The sequence below is a fragment of the Gracilinanus agilis genome, chromosome 1 (genome assembly GCF_016433145.1).
Source record: "Gracilinanus agilis isolate LMUSP501 chromosome 1, AgileGrace, whole genome shotgun sequence".
Taxonomy (NCBI): domain Eukaryota; kingdom Metazoa; phylum Chordata; class Mammalia; order Didelphimorphia; family Didelphidae; genus Gracilinanus; species Gracilinanus agilis.
The window spans coordinates 143,368,231-143,382,996 of NC_058130.1; the positions used below are offsets into that span (position 1 = coordinate 143,368,231).

The 14,766-nt window shown below is 40.8% G+C and overlaps 1 protein-coding gene across 1 annotated transcript; it reads left to right on the plus strand.

Annotated features, from left to right (window-relative positions):
* Positions 1 to 453: 453 nt before the first annotated feature.
* On the plus strand, positions 454 to 13,245 carry ZG16B (zymogen granule protein 16B). The gene is made up of 4 exons (XM_044677735.1): positions 454 to 642; positions 3,297 to 3,354; positions 10,686 to 10,809; positions 12,801 to 13,245. The coding sequence occupies exons 1-4, from the start codon at positions 454 to 456 to the stop codon at positions 13,243 to 13,245; spliced, it is 816 nt and encodes a 271-aa protein (XP_044533670.1).
* Positions 13,246 to 14,766: the final 1,521 nt, after the last annotated feature.

The following is a 14,766-nucleotide window of genomic DNA, read 5'->3' on the forward strand; positions in this document are numbered from 1 at the left end:
AAAGCCTTCAGAGGTTAAATGGCTTGCCCAAGATCATAGAACATACAATGATCCCCCCAAAAAATTATTGACAATGGGCAGTAAGAAGTAGTAACAGGATGGGACCCTCATACTCTGATATCTTGCATTTCTCAAGTTAGCACTGCTTAAATATCAGCTTCAAAATCTGTAGTTTCGGCATTAGTCAAGAATGAATTATAGATTGTTCACTTACCGGCTGTGTGTACTGGATCATAGCATGCTATAGTGGGCATCAGCTTTGTGCTTACTCTGTTTTATTAATTACTTATCTTGTTCTTACAAATAATTAATTACCTATAGGGGTCCTCCAATGTATTGCATTCTCACTCCGCCAACCCCACCCCCATGTTCTCATTCTAGAAAGGCAGCAAGACCTCTCTAGCATTGACAAATGATGACAAGGTGGAGAATGGAGGAACATGGAACCTGTACATGCTCCTTATTCCCTATGGTGACAAATCCCAAAACATACCTCCACCTGAGTTTGGAAATGGAGATGCTAAGCTACCAGACCCCAATAAATATACCAACCTTGATCCACAGGGTGTGGAAGTTTCACTTCTAGATGAAAGCTGCCACACTATAACGGAGCTGCTACTCAGTACTATCAGCTCTAAACAGGTTACTCTACTAGCCCCTGGACTTGTACGTCAACACTAAGGCTACCTGACTAACCCCAGACTATTCTACTAGCTATTAGGCTATTATACCATCTTAAACCTCTTCTTCAAATAAAATTCTTTGCTTACTTCTGGATTGAACAGAGTTTGCATCTCCCATTCTTAGGGTGAGATCCTGCTACAAACTTGGGTATGTTTCTCCCACATCAAAAGCATGAATTTCTAAAATGGGAGAAAGTGAGAGAGATCTAGAGAGAGAAAGGAGAGAAAGACAATGAGAGAGAGAGAAATTAAGAGAGAGAGAGAGTAAGAGACAGAAAGAGAGAGAGAAACAGGGGAGAAGCAGTGTCATTGTCCAAGCTGCGGACCAGAACCTAGTCTTGCTTACTTCCTGACCAACATTCTTTCAGCTAGACCACATGCCAGAAGTCACTTCAGGGTATGTGGTAGGGTGGATAAGAATAGCTTTAGGGTGCAAAGACATAGAAAAGTTAACAAAGAACAAGGGGTCTTTCTTAATAGTTGGGAGAAGGAAGAACAGAGAAAATGGTTAGACAAGAAGGGGGTTGTGGGGACTTTTTGTTTTCCCCAAATCCCTTCCCGCCCCCACCATCACCACAATCCTCACACACTACTGAAATAGGCTTATGAAAAACACAGTTCCTGCCCAATGATATTTTCACAAGGATACATTTAGTCCATCAGTAAATTTGCGTGTGACATCTTTTGCCTCAATTTGATGGAAGAATGGGAATGGAAAGAAAGAAGTTCATTGTATCAAGATTTTCCAAGACATTTTCCCTTAGTCCTCCTACTATCCTGCTCCACCCCAGGAGCTTGATAGAAATCTATCAGAAGAGCCAAAAACAATTTTCTTGGGGAAGCAGTCGTGACTTGGCTGCATTTGTTTCATTTCCTTGAGTTAAGATTCAAGACTTTGGGCAACAGACAGTAGCATTGTTTACCAGGGTCAGGATAAGGAAGAGAAGAGAAGAGAAGAGAAGAGAAGAGAAGAGAAGAGAAGAGAAGAGAAGAGAAGAGGGTACAATGAATTGCTTAGAGAGGGTGACAGAGATGGGGACAATTGAATGCAAGTGACTCAGGCAGGACTGCCTGGGTAGACCTGAAGGGTCTCACCACCTCTTCCCTTGCAATCCAGAATTGTTCGATGGGCCTCAAATTCATTGACTAAAGCTGTTAGAGATAGAAAAGGCCTCAAAAATCATCTATTCTAACTTGCTCATTATATAGATGAGAAACTAAGACTCCCAAAGTGGGAAATGATGTGGTCAAACAAGGTCAAACACCTAAGGAACTGGAGCCCTGTCTCCTGATTCCAAATTGGGGGTCCTTTCAACTATAACAGACTATCTCTATTACCTATACTCCAGGGCCTTGAGACCATCTCCAAAATGCCTAGAAACCATCCACTGAGATTCAGGATAGTGATCCCTCTTGGTAGGGAGAGAAGGAGTGGTCTCAATTCTTTGTTGCTCCTATACCCTCTCTCCTATACAAGGAAAACACGGATATCAGTATTACTACACATCCAGGAATATTTCTTGGCTGACTTCAGTAAGCTTTGTGTAAAGGTCACACCATGGCTAAGGGGAAGCTTTGGGGGACTAATCAGGAAGCAGCACTGGGCTGGGCTGGCACAAAGAAATCATAGAGCATCTAAGTAAACAAGGGATGAGTATAAATAACCTGTATGAATGGAGGTAAGCAAAGCACTCCCAGCTCAGAACAGGTAAGGAAGAGATGGGGAAGCAGATGGGCCCCAGAATCTGAGCCCAGGATCTATGGGTCCTGCCTTGATCAGTTACTAGCCAATACCCTGGGCAAGTCATATAATTTCTCACCCTCAATTTCTTCATCTGTAAAAAAAAGCAGATTAGACTTCATGGCCTCTAAGGTCCCTTTCCAGCTCAAAATCTATAAACCTTTGATCATTATGTATTCTTTGCTCTATATTTTTCCTTCTTTTCTGGCTATCTCTCCAGGCTGGGTCCACTAGACCTCATTCCTGGAGGACCACAATTGGAATCTTAGGTCTCTGCTGCTTACTCCCTGTATGACATTAGACGAATCTCTTCCCCTTTTTTGGCTTAATTCTGGGTTTCTAAGGTCCCCTTCAGCACTAAATCCTCTGACATACCTCCTAGCTCTTGTCAGGGAAGTGCTGAAATACAGGCACAGAATGAAATGCACGTTTTTGACTGGGCTAATCTATTGATCTGTTTTGCTTGATTCTACCTGTTACACAGGAGGGCTTGAGCTTCAGTGGTAAGGAGTGGGTCATCACAGGGATGGTGGAATAGGGAGAGCAATGAGTAGTGACAGAAAAGAAAAATAAAAGCTTCAGTAAAATATTCTTAAATACAAAGAAAAAAAGACTTCCCATAGGATAAGAAACAGGATAATTTTGTTACTATCTTGTACAATTTTATAGCCCTTCTAAGAATAACTATATGAAAAAGGTACATTTGAATTCAAGATTTGACAGGCAATACATTTTTTGTTCCTTGTATATGAAAATATTTGTATTCGTCGATGGTTAAATTCAGTATAAAAAAGGAAATTTAGAAAATAAGTAAATCATATGGCCCTATGGTTTTTGGTTTGTTTTTTTTAAGCTCTTGTATCTTCTTCCAGACCATGGCACTTTTCCTGGTTCTTTTCCTCTTGGGAGGAATAGCCGGCAGTTTCTGTGGTAAGTCTTAATCCTTTCCTCTTGGATTCTGATCAAGCCATCTTATATTATCCCCCTTCCCACCTCTACCCATAAACAGCGCAACATAGGGTCTGAGGAAAACTTGAGCCACAGATGCCCAGGTTGGACAGCCCCTGCTGAAGGCTTTCAAAGAACTATGCTCTTCCCTCAGGCCTCTGATTCCTTTTGACTCACCCTGTTACACAGGCCTTACAAACTTCCTCTGAACATTAGAGGACTGGAGATTTTTATGGGATCTGGTGGGGGAAAAGAGAAAGTCATAGAGGTTCAAAAAAAGAAATCCCAAGCTTTAAAGTCCTAATCACCTAAGATGGTGGTATAATAATGTGGATTATGTAACATAAGACTTGGCCTGACTGTAACCGGTATTTCCAGATAAATCTAGAATGCTCTACCCATACCTCAGGGAAACTCAGAATCCTATCTTTATGGAAAATAGGCCAGCAGCCATAACTGGGCAATCATTCCTTTGTTTCCCTATCTTCCAGAAGGGCCTTGCACTAGAATTCTATTGATCACACATAGGATGTTTGTATCTTAGGGGTACAATTCTTTTGCTGGGTTTCAGGATAAAAACTGCTTTCCCTGATCAGGAAAGGTGGGGATAGTGGGAAGTAGTTTCACCTCAGACCAAGAAGGTAATCGCTTAACCTCAGTCAGCTTTACTCCCCTCCCACCAAACACGTCTTATATAATCACGCATCAGCAAGCAACCATTCTTCAAAGCACACAAGAAAATGGAAACCTGGAAAGCCATTCAAATTAGTTTAAGTGATAGAATAAATGAGAGTAAGGGGAGCTCTGAGACCCAAGAATGAGATGAAATCTCAGTTCAAATAGGGAGAGAAAAATCTCACCCCAAAATTTCACTCTTAGCAGGCCCTGGGAATTGAGGGACCCCTTGAGGTGCCAGCTCCTGCCCATAGGCCTACAGCTCTTGGGGCCACCTGTTCACTTCTCAAAGTTTCCATCTTGCCTCCTATCTCCATCAGTCTCTTTTCTTTCTCTGTCTCTTCCTCAGAAATCTTTCACCCAATCAGGAATCTCATCTCTCTGTATGCATGCAGCATAACAGAACTATCCTTTGAAGGACTATCTGGAAGTGGAGATGCACTAGAAAGCTTGGTCATCATAGTCTCTTTCCTCTCTTTCATTCCCAATAGCAGATCAGCTGTCAAGACCAATCTATTATAGTTCTGGAATGTTTCCTGCATCTATCCCTTTCTTTCAAACCCTTCTACTCCCTTTATCACTTCTCTTGGTTGGCAACAGCTACCAGACTAATCTCCCTAACTCCATTTTCTCACCATTTCCAGTCCATCCTACACATCTTAGCAGAATAACTCTACTAATACACAGTTTGAACCATGTCCTTGCACTGATCAAAAATGTTCACCCCATTGCTAACCAGAAAAACATATCAACTTCTCATTCAGAGCTCAGGGTTCAAGGCCATTATGGTCTGACTTCAGTCAATTTTACCACCCTTGAAAAGTCTCTCCTTGGGGCAGCTGGGCAGCTCAGTGAATTGAGAGTCAGGCCTAGAGATGGGAGGTCCTAGGTTCAAATCTGGCCTCAGACACTTCCCAGCTGTGTGACCCTGGGCAAGTCACTTAACCCCCATTGCCCACCCTTACCACTCTTCCACCTAGGAGCCAATACACAGAAGTTAAGGGTTAAAAAAAAAAAAAAGAAAAGTCTCTCCTCTACAAATTTTGACTTCTCCACCCTGAGTTACTAGCCTTTGCTGATCTTATCCTGCCTACTCTTGACTCCATGTATTTACTCAGGCTACACTCCATGCCTGAAACAGACTTGCCCCATGCTCATCTCCCCTCCTGCTAAAAAACCTTTCCCTCTAAACCCAGCTCAGCTGCCTTCACTGATACCCCCCGCAAGAATTCAGAACATTGCTCAAAAATAAGCAAGCATGTGTAATGATGCAGTGGATAGAGCATTGGACTTGGAATCAGTAAGACCTAAAGCCTTCTTCTGACACTAACTGGCTCTGTTACCCTAGGCAGGTCACTTAACCACCAATAGCCTCAGTTTCTTCATATGTAAAATGGAGATAATAATAACACCTGCTTTCCCAGGTTATTGTAAGGATGAGATGAGAAAATATCTGTAAAAATGATTTGCACATCTTTGAGCACTATATGAATATTGGCTGTTATTATGTCTCAACACCATGAATAGGAAATCACACTTTTTCAAAGCTATTCCAGAAAAATAATAGATCAAGAGATGACACAAATTTAAAAAAAACAATGTCCTGGGACAGTATAGAGGAAAGATTGTTAGAACATGAATCAGGGAGACTTAGGTTTTCAGCAAGTCAGTTCAATTCAAATGCTTTTTATTTCTACCATATGCAAGTAGCTGCCCTCCCTGAGCTTTATTTTGTTCATCTAGAAATAAAGAAATGGGACTCAGTAATGTCTAAGATGATTTCTGGCTATATAAGCCAATGTTCTAAAATTTTTGTTGTTATTCAATCATTTTCAGTCATGTCTGACTCTTTGTGACCCCATTTAGGGTTTTCTTGGCAAAAATACTGGAGTGGTAAGCTATTTCATTCTGCTCATTTCTGTCTACTCTAGACCCTCATTCTTTGGTTCATGCCCCCTCTAATTATCTGGTCTTTCTCTTTTCTCTCTATTCTTTATGCAATAAAAAATGCCAAGGTATCCTTCATAAGGTCTCCTCTCTAGGCAATTTGCCTCTATCTTGTAGTACTTGTCCCACAGATTCCCTTTTCCATTGTGTCTCACTTTCAGAACAATAACAATTATCAAAGGTGTCACCCATCACATTTCTGACTGTGAAGCCCAACTCTGATTTAAACCTTGGTCAAATTTTTTCCCCATTTGTCTCAAAATCTCCTCCCTCCTCCAGGCGCCAGTTGCTCACAGGAGTCCCAACTTCCTCTCTCTCTCAAGATAGGATGAGTTGATTTTTCATGCACAACATCCTCCAGGTTATACTCATCACAATAACCCCCATTTCCCTTCACAGACCATCTTACTTCACCAATAGAAGCACTGACCAATAGAATCCCTTTCCACTACCAAAGCCAGGTCTTCTTCCTCCCCCACCTTAACAATCCTTCTTTCCTTTTCACCTATTCCACTGTAGACTCTTCTCTTTCTGAGACCACAGGGGTCATCTTTCCCCCATTATTAGCCTTTGATTTGACCCTGGCATATCACACATTCATCTCTATCCTCTTGCTCCCCTTCCTCCCTTTTCATGTGTCTCTCATGTTGTAATGTAGACCCACAAAAATCATTGATTCACCTGCAGGCAAGTTGAGACCTGGTTCTATCCTGAATGGCCCAGACCCACCTCTTCACTGCTACCTCCACTAATTTATGCCTTCACACATTCTACAACCTTCAGTTCTAACACCTTTCTGCCTCCTTATATTTAGAAAGAAGTTTCTCACTTGTTTTTCTGCTATCCTTCCATTGCTGCTTCTGTTCTTGCCTACTTACATTTATTCACTCTTGCATTTCTGCTATTTGAGGAGTCCAAGAGACAAATAATCTTTGAAGTTCTGGTTTTCTTCCTTTAAAATGTTTCAAATTCTCCTTTATTATTGAACATTCATTATTTTTCATTTATGGTTAAATTGAGGCTTGCAGGATGGATCACCCTGGGCTTCCTCCTGAGCTCCATTACTCTTTGAAACACAATATGGCATTCCCACCCTACACCCATTTCTGGCAGATGTAGAATAAATTTAAATGTCCTTCCCTTTGTTTTTAAAAGTCTTTTTCCAGATTACTTGCAAGAATTATTTCTTAATTGTATTGTTAAATTTAACCACTCCATGACTAGAAGTCTGTAGCCTAGAAGTTTCTGGAGATGATCTGTGAATTCTTTCCACTGGTATTTCATTTTCTATGTTCAAACATTCTGGGAGGTTTCCTTGTATTATTTCCTGTATTATGACATTGAGGGCTTTTTGGTCCTATTGTGTTTTCTGGGAAACATGATTCTTAGGTTGTTTCTATGCATCTTGTCTTTGAAATCACCATATTATGCTTGCATAATGAGCATTTTAAAAAATCTTGCAACTTGGAAAATAATCATAACTATAAGAGTAATCTTTAGAACAGACCTTTTACAATACATACGTTTTGATCCACTACTGGATACCACTACTAGGTCTATATCCCAAAGAGATTTTAAAAAAATAGGAAAGGACCTGTTTGTACAAAAATATTTATAGCTGTGCTTTTTGTGGTGGCAAAGAATTGGAGACTAAAAGGATGTCCCTCAATTGGGGAATGGCTGAACAAATTGTGGTATAATATGGTGGTGGAATATAATTGTGCTATAAGGAATGATGAATAAGATACCAGAAAGAGCTGGAAATACCTACATGAACAGATGAAGAGTGAAAAAAAGCAGAACCAGGAAAACATTATACACAGTAACTAAAATATTGTATTGCTAACAGCAATACAATGATCCAGGACAATTCTGAAGGGCTTAGGAAAAAAATGCTCTCCACCTCTAGAGAAAGAACTGCTAGAATAGAAATGCAGATGAAAACATGATTTATCACTTGTTTATTTGGATATGTGATTTGGAGTTTTGGTTTTATAAGACTATTTGCTTACAAAAATGAATAACATAGAAATTTTTTGAGTGAAAATACATGTATAACCCAGTGAAATTGTTTGTCAACTCCGGGAGGAAGGAGGGAAGAGGGGGAAGAGACAACACGAATCATATAACTTTGGAAAACTTAAGTATAAATTTATTATTGGAATAAAACAAAGATAAAAAAATTTTTAAAGAAGAGATCTCTTAATCAGAACAAATTATCCAAGGGAGACAAATGATCCAAGACACCATTTAGGGAAACCATCCTGTGATGACCACATCTCAGGAAAGACAAACAGTAATATAATTACTGGGAATTTACACTGAACTGCAGAACTTGTGGTCCTATATACACTTTTTTAGGGTGAACAGAGAAAAGCAACAGTCTGATTATGTGAGTTCATTTAAAATTGGAAAAGAATGGATAGTCACTGATGTTTGGGAAAGATTCATTAGCCTAATCCCAGGTGCTTGGGTGATTGAGAAGCAATTACAAGTGATTCAGGGTTAATAAATTTTTTTTAAACTCAGTCCCTGAGAGAGAAGTAAATCTGATTCATAATCTTCGTCTGTCTTGAAGAGTGACTGAAATGGCTGGGAGTGGATATCTGGTTCTTCAGATTTGATTGTCCTCTTTCTAATTCAGTCCTCCAATTTCTGAGAACTAGGCAAGACTGACTCATAGTCAATTTACTCAATTGAGTTTTTTGTTTCAACTTCTGGAAAAATCTGAAATGGGAATAGCTAAAATAAAGCCAACAAATGTTATCAGTTTTTACTTCTCTTCTACATTGTCCTTTACCTCTGTATATTTGTATTGTCAATCTATTGTATTCTCTTACTTCTCTGATGAGCCTTGCCATTGCAGTTTCCAGATTTTCTATTCCGCTCATTATTTTTGCAATGCAGGTCATAAATTCTGCTCTCAGAATTCTTATTTCTCTTTTGAACAATCGAGGAACAACATGTTGATGATCCACATTCTCCTCACATTCCACGGGGTCCTCTACATCATCAGGCTCAGTTACTAGATGTGGTGATCATATTTCCTTTTGTTTTTAACTTTTTCCCTGTTGATTTACCTGCTTGTGTTCAAAGACTTTAAGTTTTCTTCTTCTTGAGATCTTTGATAATTTTTTCCCCTAATTTTCCCCAATTTACTTTCTAACTCTGTCCCCTTTGATGGTGTTTCCCTTGGGGACTGGATCTCAAAGTGGCTCAGCTTCCTCCCATGCTGAGTGATTCACAGTTCACTAGTTTCTGTCCCAAATGATTTTTAGATAATCAGAACTTGCCCCAGGTAGATGTTATGGTTTTTTTCCCCTGCTCTGGGGTGGATTGATGATGCATAGCTGCCTAACTGTCTTACTCCCTCTGTTTCTCAGTTTTCTAGACTAGCACAGACAGTTCTTTCACCTTGGCACTGGCACCTGTGGAACCAGTAGTTCAGAGTTTTTCGGTGCTGGTCCTACAAAGTTGTACCCCCTAGCAGGTTTTTGCTCCTGGAGGACTAGCTGCCCACTATAGTCCCAACAAACTTCTGCAGTCTGGAGCCAGGAACTCCACAGCACTAGGAAGACAGAGGCGATATGGAATGTGGGGCCAGGCTTTGTTGCAAGCCTTCAAGTCTTTGGATCTACTAGTTGTAGCCTCACTGCTGGTAGCATGGAGAGTGGGGAAGGAATACTGAATGAGCTAACACTTAGTGAGCATCAATTCATAGACGTGGGATTTTTTAACTTTCTTTTGGACTCTGGGGGATCCTAGAGCACAAAGACAGTTGAAGTTGCTTCATTTTTGTTGCATAATTTCTGTTCTGGAGAGGTCTGAGAGGTTCCAAGGAGCAACAAAAATGTCTAGTTCTCCATCTCATGTGTCCCCAACTATTAATATTATTAATATTATTATTATCTAATCTCTCTTCTAGCTCTAAATCTAAGATCTTGTGATATGTTAAGAGTAGAATATGAGCATCTTGACTCCTTTAGAATTTCATCAAATAACTTGCTTCATAGGAGCTGCTTATAGTTGCTGAGCTATAAATTGTCTTGGCCACTTGTGCTCCCTATAGAGATCCTTCATACCATCCTTACACTTTATTCATGCTTGCTCTTCCTTCATGGATTCTGTGTGTATTTGTGGGAAAAAGGGATTCTATATCATCATTATTTCATTAACTTTGTGCCTTCAAAACAAACCATTCCTTATGCCTGGAATTCTGTACCTCCTCATCACTGCCCCTTAGAATCTTTATCTTCCTTCAAGGCTCTCTCAGGTGTTACCTCCATTGCCCTAATTGTTAGACTTCTCTCCCACTTTTACTGCTTGGTGTACACGAGTGTACCTGTTGTACATTCCTACACCTCAGCCTTACTCCTACCAACAGTAGAATTTAAGTTCCCTGAAGGCATGAACTATTTTATTGCTTGTATAACCAGTGCTTAAACAAGTGCCAGGCACATAGTAGGCATTTCACAAATTGAACTAAATAGAATTTGATCTTTACTGTAGGCCTAAAGAGTTATCCTTATTTTTCAAATCAGAAAATTGGGTGTCAGAGAAGACCCATCCCAGGTCCAGCCAGATGAATTATAGCAACGATCATTTGGAGTTTTCTCTGATCTCTAAACTCCTAATCCTCCTCCACATGCCATACATGTCAATAATGCTTCTCTTCTTTCTGTCCTTTCTAGAAGCAATGTCTGGTGATATCATTGGCACTGCTAAAGGCATCTTTTTCTTCCTCGGTGGAGATAACCCTAACGATGTCGTGAAAGGCTTGGCAGTAAGGACTGGATCAGCGGGCCTCATGAAATCGTAAGTGGAACCGATGGAATTCACAGTTCTCTTGTACCCAACCTAGCTTGCCCAGCAGCTGTAAATTTGTTTCTTCACCACAAAGACCTTCGGCTCCAGCCTCCACTCCTTGTCCATAGTCCCCCTCAACTTTCCCTCAACAATGGCAACTTCTGTAAACAAACTTTGTAAGGACAATGAATACTGCACAGAGTCAGGAAGCCAGAACTCCGTCATAGGAGCCTCAGAGGCCCCACTACCGTTTTGTGTAACCTTGAAGAAGTCATACCCTCTCTAAACTTTGGTTTCCTCATCAGGTTAATGATGGGATTGTATTAGATAATTTCCAAGGTTTCTTCTAACTCTGATATTCTAGGAGTCTGTTCCAATATTTTATGTTCCAAGATCCTGCTCAACATTAACATTCAATGTTTCTATGGTCTCCTTGAACTCTGAGATTCTACGATTCCAAGGTCCTAACTGAATAAGATTCTATGCTGGACTTTGCACATAGAAAGAACCACTGCCAATCAACATGGGCATAATGACATAAGACACAAACTCTAGAGCTAAGCTTGGGGTTGCTCACAGGTGACATGTGAGAAAGTTTTTAACATTAGGGTTGCCTAGGTGGGAGAGCACATGCATGGGGAGAAGCAGGCTTGAAGACACACCACCCTCCCCATTTTCCAGGGCCCTCAGTAGCCTAAGCTTTAGAGAACCTCAAGCGTAGGGACCATACCCTTAGGGGGTCTGAAATCACACTTCCTCTTACTGGCATTGGCTAGACTGGTTGGGCAGACTCCCTATTCATACACAGATAGCCACTCATTCTTTGCCTTATTTACAAGAATCTCACTTTCCCTCTTCTCCTTTTCCATTTCCTACCCTCCTTCCCCAAGCCAAGAAGGAGTGAATGAATGAATGAAATAAGATAGGAGCTTTGAGATCATCCAGTCCAGCCCTTTCATTTTGCAAATCATAGGATTTAGCAGATACAGGAGAGAAATATCTTTAGCCTTTGCTAATGAACTGAGCCTTTAGAGTTTTCTACAGAGGAAGTCCAGAAGGGATTCTATATCATCATTATTTCATTAACTTTGTGCCTTCAAAATAAACCATTCCTTATGCCTGGAATTCTGTACCTCCTCATCACTGCCCCTTAGAATCTTTATCTTCCTTCAAGGCTCTCTCAGGTGTTACCTCCATCACCCTAATTGTTAGAGTTCTCTCCCACTTTTTCTCTCCTTAACTTCTCTCCCTTAATTTATCATCCAGTTTGGAGAAGTGACTCTACATTGTAAAAATAAGATACTGGGAGACCTTTCGGAGACTTTTCTGAGTAAAGATCTGGCTTTATTGTGACAGAGAAAAGTCAGAGGGCCAGAGATCTGCAGATTTCCTCTCAGTTCAAAACCTGAATTCTCATTTTGTGAAACACACACATTTTTATAGTTTTTAATAGTTATATAGTTTTTTATCATTTCCTGTCTGTCCCCAACCCTTCCCCCATCCCCAACCACAAGAAGTCTCCAAGAGATCCCCAAAACTATTTCTGGAGCTCATTCAGAGCCCCTGAGGGGCCCTGGGGCTTCCTTCAGAGCTCCAGGTACCCCTGAGACCTCTGAGTGACTTTCTGCTCCCTTTTATGAGCTAGTTTGCCCAGATTGTATTGTCGAGTAGATTGATACATTTATGATTAACATAGTAACTTACTTATGATTAATATGACAACATTTAAAATTACTCTAATGAAATATACACTTTAAGTTATAATTCAGGTATTTTCTTGCAACTACATTCTTAGTCCAGTTGCATATACAGACTTTTGTCTGAAATTAATTTTTATTATAAATCACACTGTTCCATTTTTTTTTAGTTCTAAGAATCACACTCCAAGTATTGATTAAGCTATTAATTATTTATTTTTCTAGTGATAGTATCTAGAGACAAAATTTTAGGGAGATAATTCTGGATTTCAATAGAATTTTTAAACTTTCCTTCTCTTCCAGGATAGAGATAAAAATAAATAATCAATGGAGTACCAAACGTGGAGCCCCAGGAGGCAATCGTGAAGAAATGACACTCTGGGAAGATGAAAAAATAAAAAGCATAAGGGTTTGTTTCCGGTTATGCCTCCTCTGTCTCGAGATTGAAACCAGCAAGGGTAGGAAGTTTATATTTGGGAAGATCACCGGCACTCAGAGATTTGCCTACCCCCCTAAAGAAGGGATGACGGTCAGTGCCGTATATGGTCAGTATAATGGTTTATGTATGACCGGCATAGGACTTCTTTGGAAGTACTCGCCTACTGCCCCTCCAAGCATACTTACTAAACCTCCAAGCACGCCTACTGAACCTCCAAGCACAACCCCCACAGAGGATGCCGGATGTTATGCAGCTGAGTTATCTACTGAAGAAACCTCAAGTCCGAATGCTACTTCTCCATCTGGTTAAGCAGGGCCTGCCCTTACATTTCATGGTCCTCTTGCTTAGCATCCATCCTATAACTACAATTCTCTATACCAAACCATCTGCCCCTTCTAAGAAAAGACCTAAAGTCGTAGTCACCATTTGTTTTTTAAGGTTATATATTCCAGGACCAGGAAGGCTGGGATTTGGGTGGGGAGAAGGTACTTAGGACCAAGATAATGACTCCTTGAGAAGCTGCTCAAGTGAGTGAAGGGAGGAAAGAAGAGTCAAGTCTGTGACAGAGGGGAATTTAGGAATTTAATCAGCCAATAAAATTTCTGCAAAAGCTGTCCCTTGTTGTGAACTGTCTTCCTTGCTTGGAAATTAAGGAGGGAAGGGGGTGGTCCACGGGGTCAGATGTGGTAACAATAGAGATTCTCACTCTGATGGAGGCTTTTCCCCCAAACAGGGGAAAGAGGGAGTGTTGGCTGGGGAAGAGGGAATTGAGGAAGATCAAGAAATGGTACTTCTTTGTTTGCTTCCTATGGGACCACAAGGCCATGGAAGGTCTGAGCTCAAATCTAGAGAACACTTAGATACTTTCCAAACTTTGGATATTAGAGCACTGCAGATAGAGTAAGGAAACCTGATTCTGACACTTACTAGAGCTGTGAGGTTGTGATGATTAAAATTCTCTGGAGTCTCTCTTAATTTCATGATTATTTATTCAATAACAAAAAGTGAACCAGAGAAAGAAAGAGAGAAGTACAAGCCACATGTGCCTCAATAGTTCTTTCAGTCACCTCCTCTGTGAGCAGGCTGAGCCAGCCCAGAGACAGACCAAGACTAAGTTGGTGATTCCAGGAAAAGAGAGTGACTTCTATCCACTCTGCCAGTTTATGGTCTTCACGGTGTCCCCTTCCCAAATTCCTCTGATTGGAGGACTTGGACCTCAGTCAGGACAAGAGGATTCCATGCATGACCTCGGGGAAATGCAGTTAAGAGATTCACTCCTAAGATTTTTTTGCTTTAGAATCAAAAGTTTGGGGGCAACTGGGTAACTCAGTGGCTTGAGAGCCAGGCCTTGAGATGGGTGATCCTGGGTTCAAATCCGACCACAGACACTTCCCAGATGTGTGACCCTGGGCAAGTCACTTAACCCCCATTGCCTATCCTTTACTACTCTTCTACCTTGGAACCAATACACAGTATTGATTCTAAGACAGAAGGTAAGGATTTTTTTTTTAAAAAAGGGGCATAGAGAGTCAGGCCTAGAGACAGGAGGTCCTAGGTTCAAACCCGGCCTCAGCCACTTCCCAGCTGTGTGACCTTGGGCAAGTCACTTGACCCCCATTGCCCACCCTTACCAATCTTCCACCTATGAGACAATACACCGAAGTATAAGGGTTTATTTAAAAAAAAAAGGGGGGGGACATAGAGATTAATATTAACTTTCTAGGGGGCAACTAGGTGGCTCAGTGGATTGAGAGCCAACCTTAGAGATGAGAGGTACTGGGTACAAATCTAGCCCCAGATACTTCTAAGCCATGTGACCTTGGACAAGTC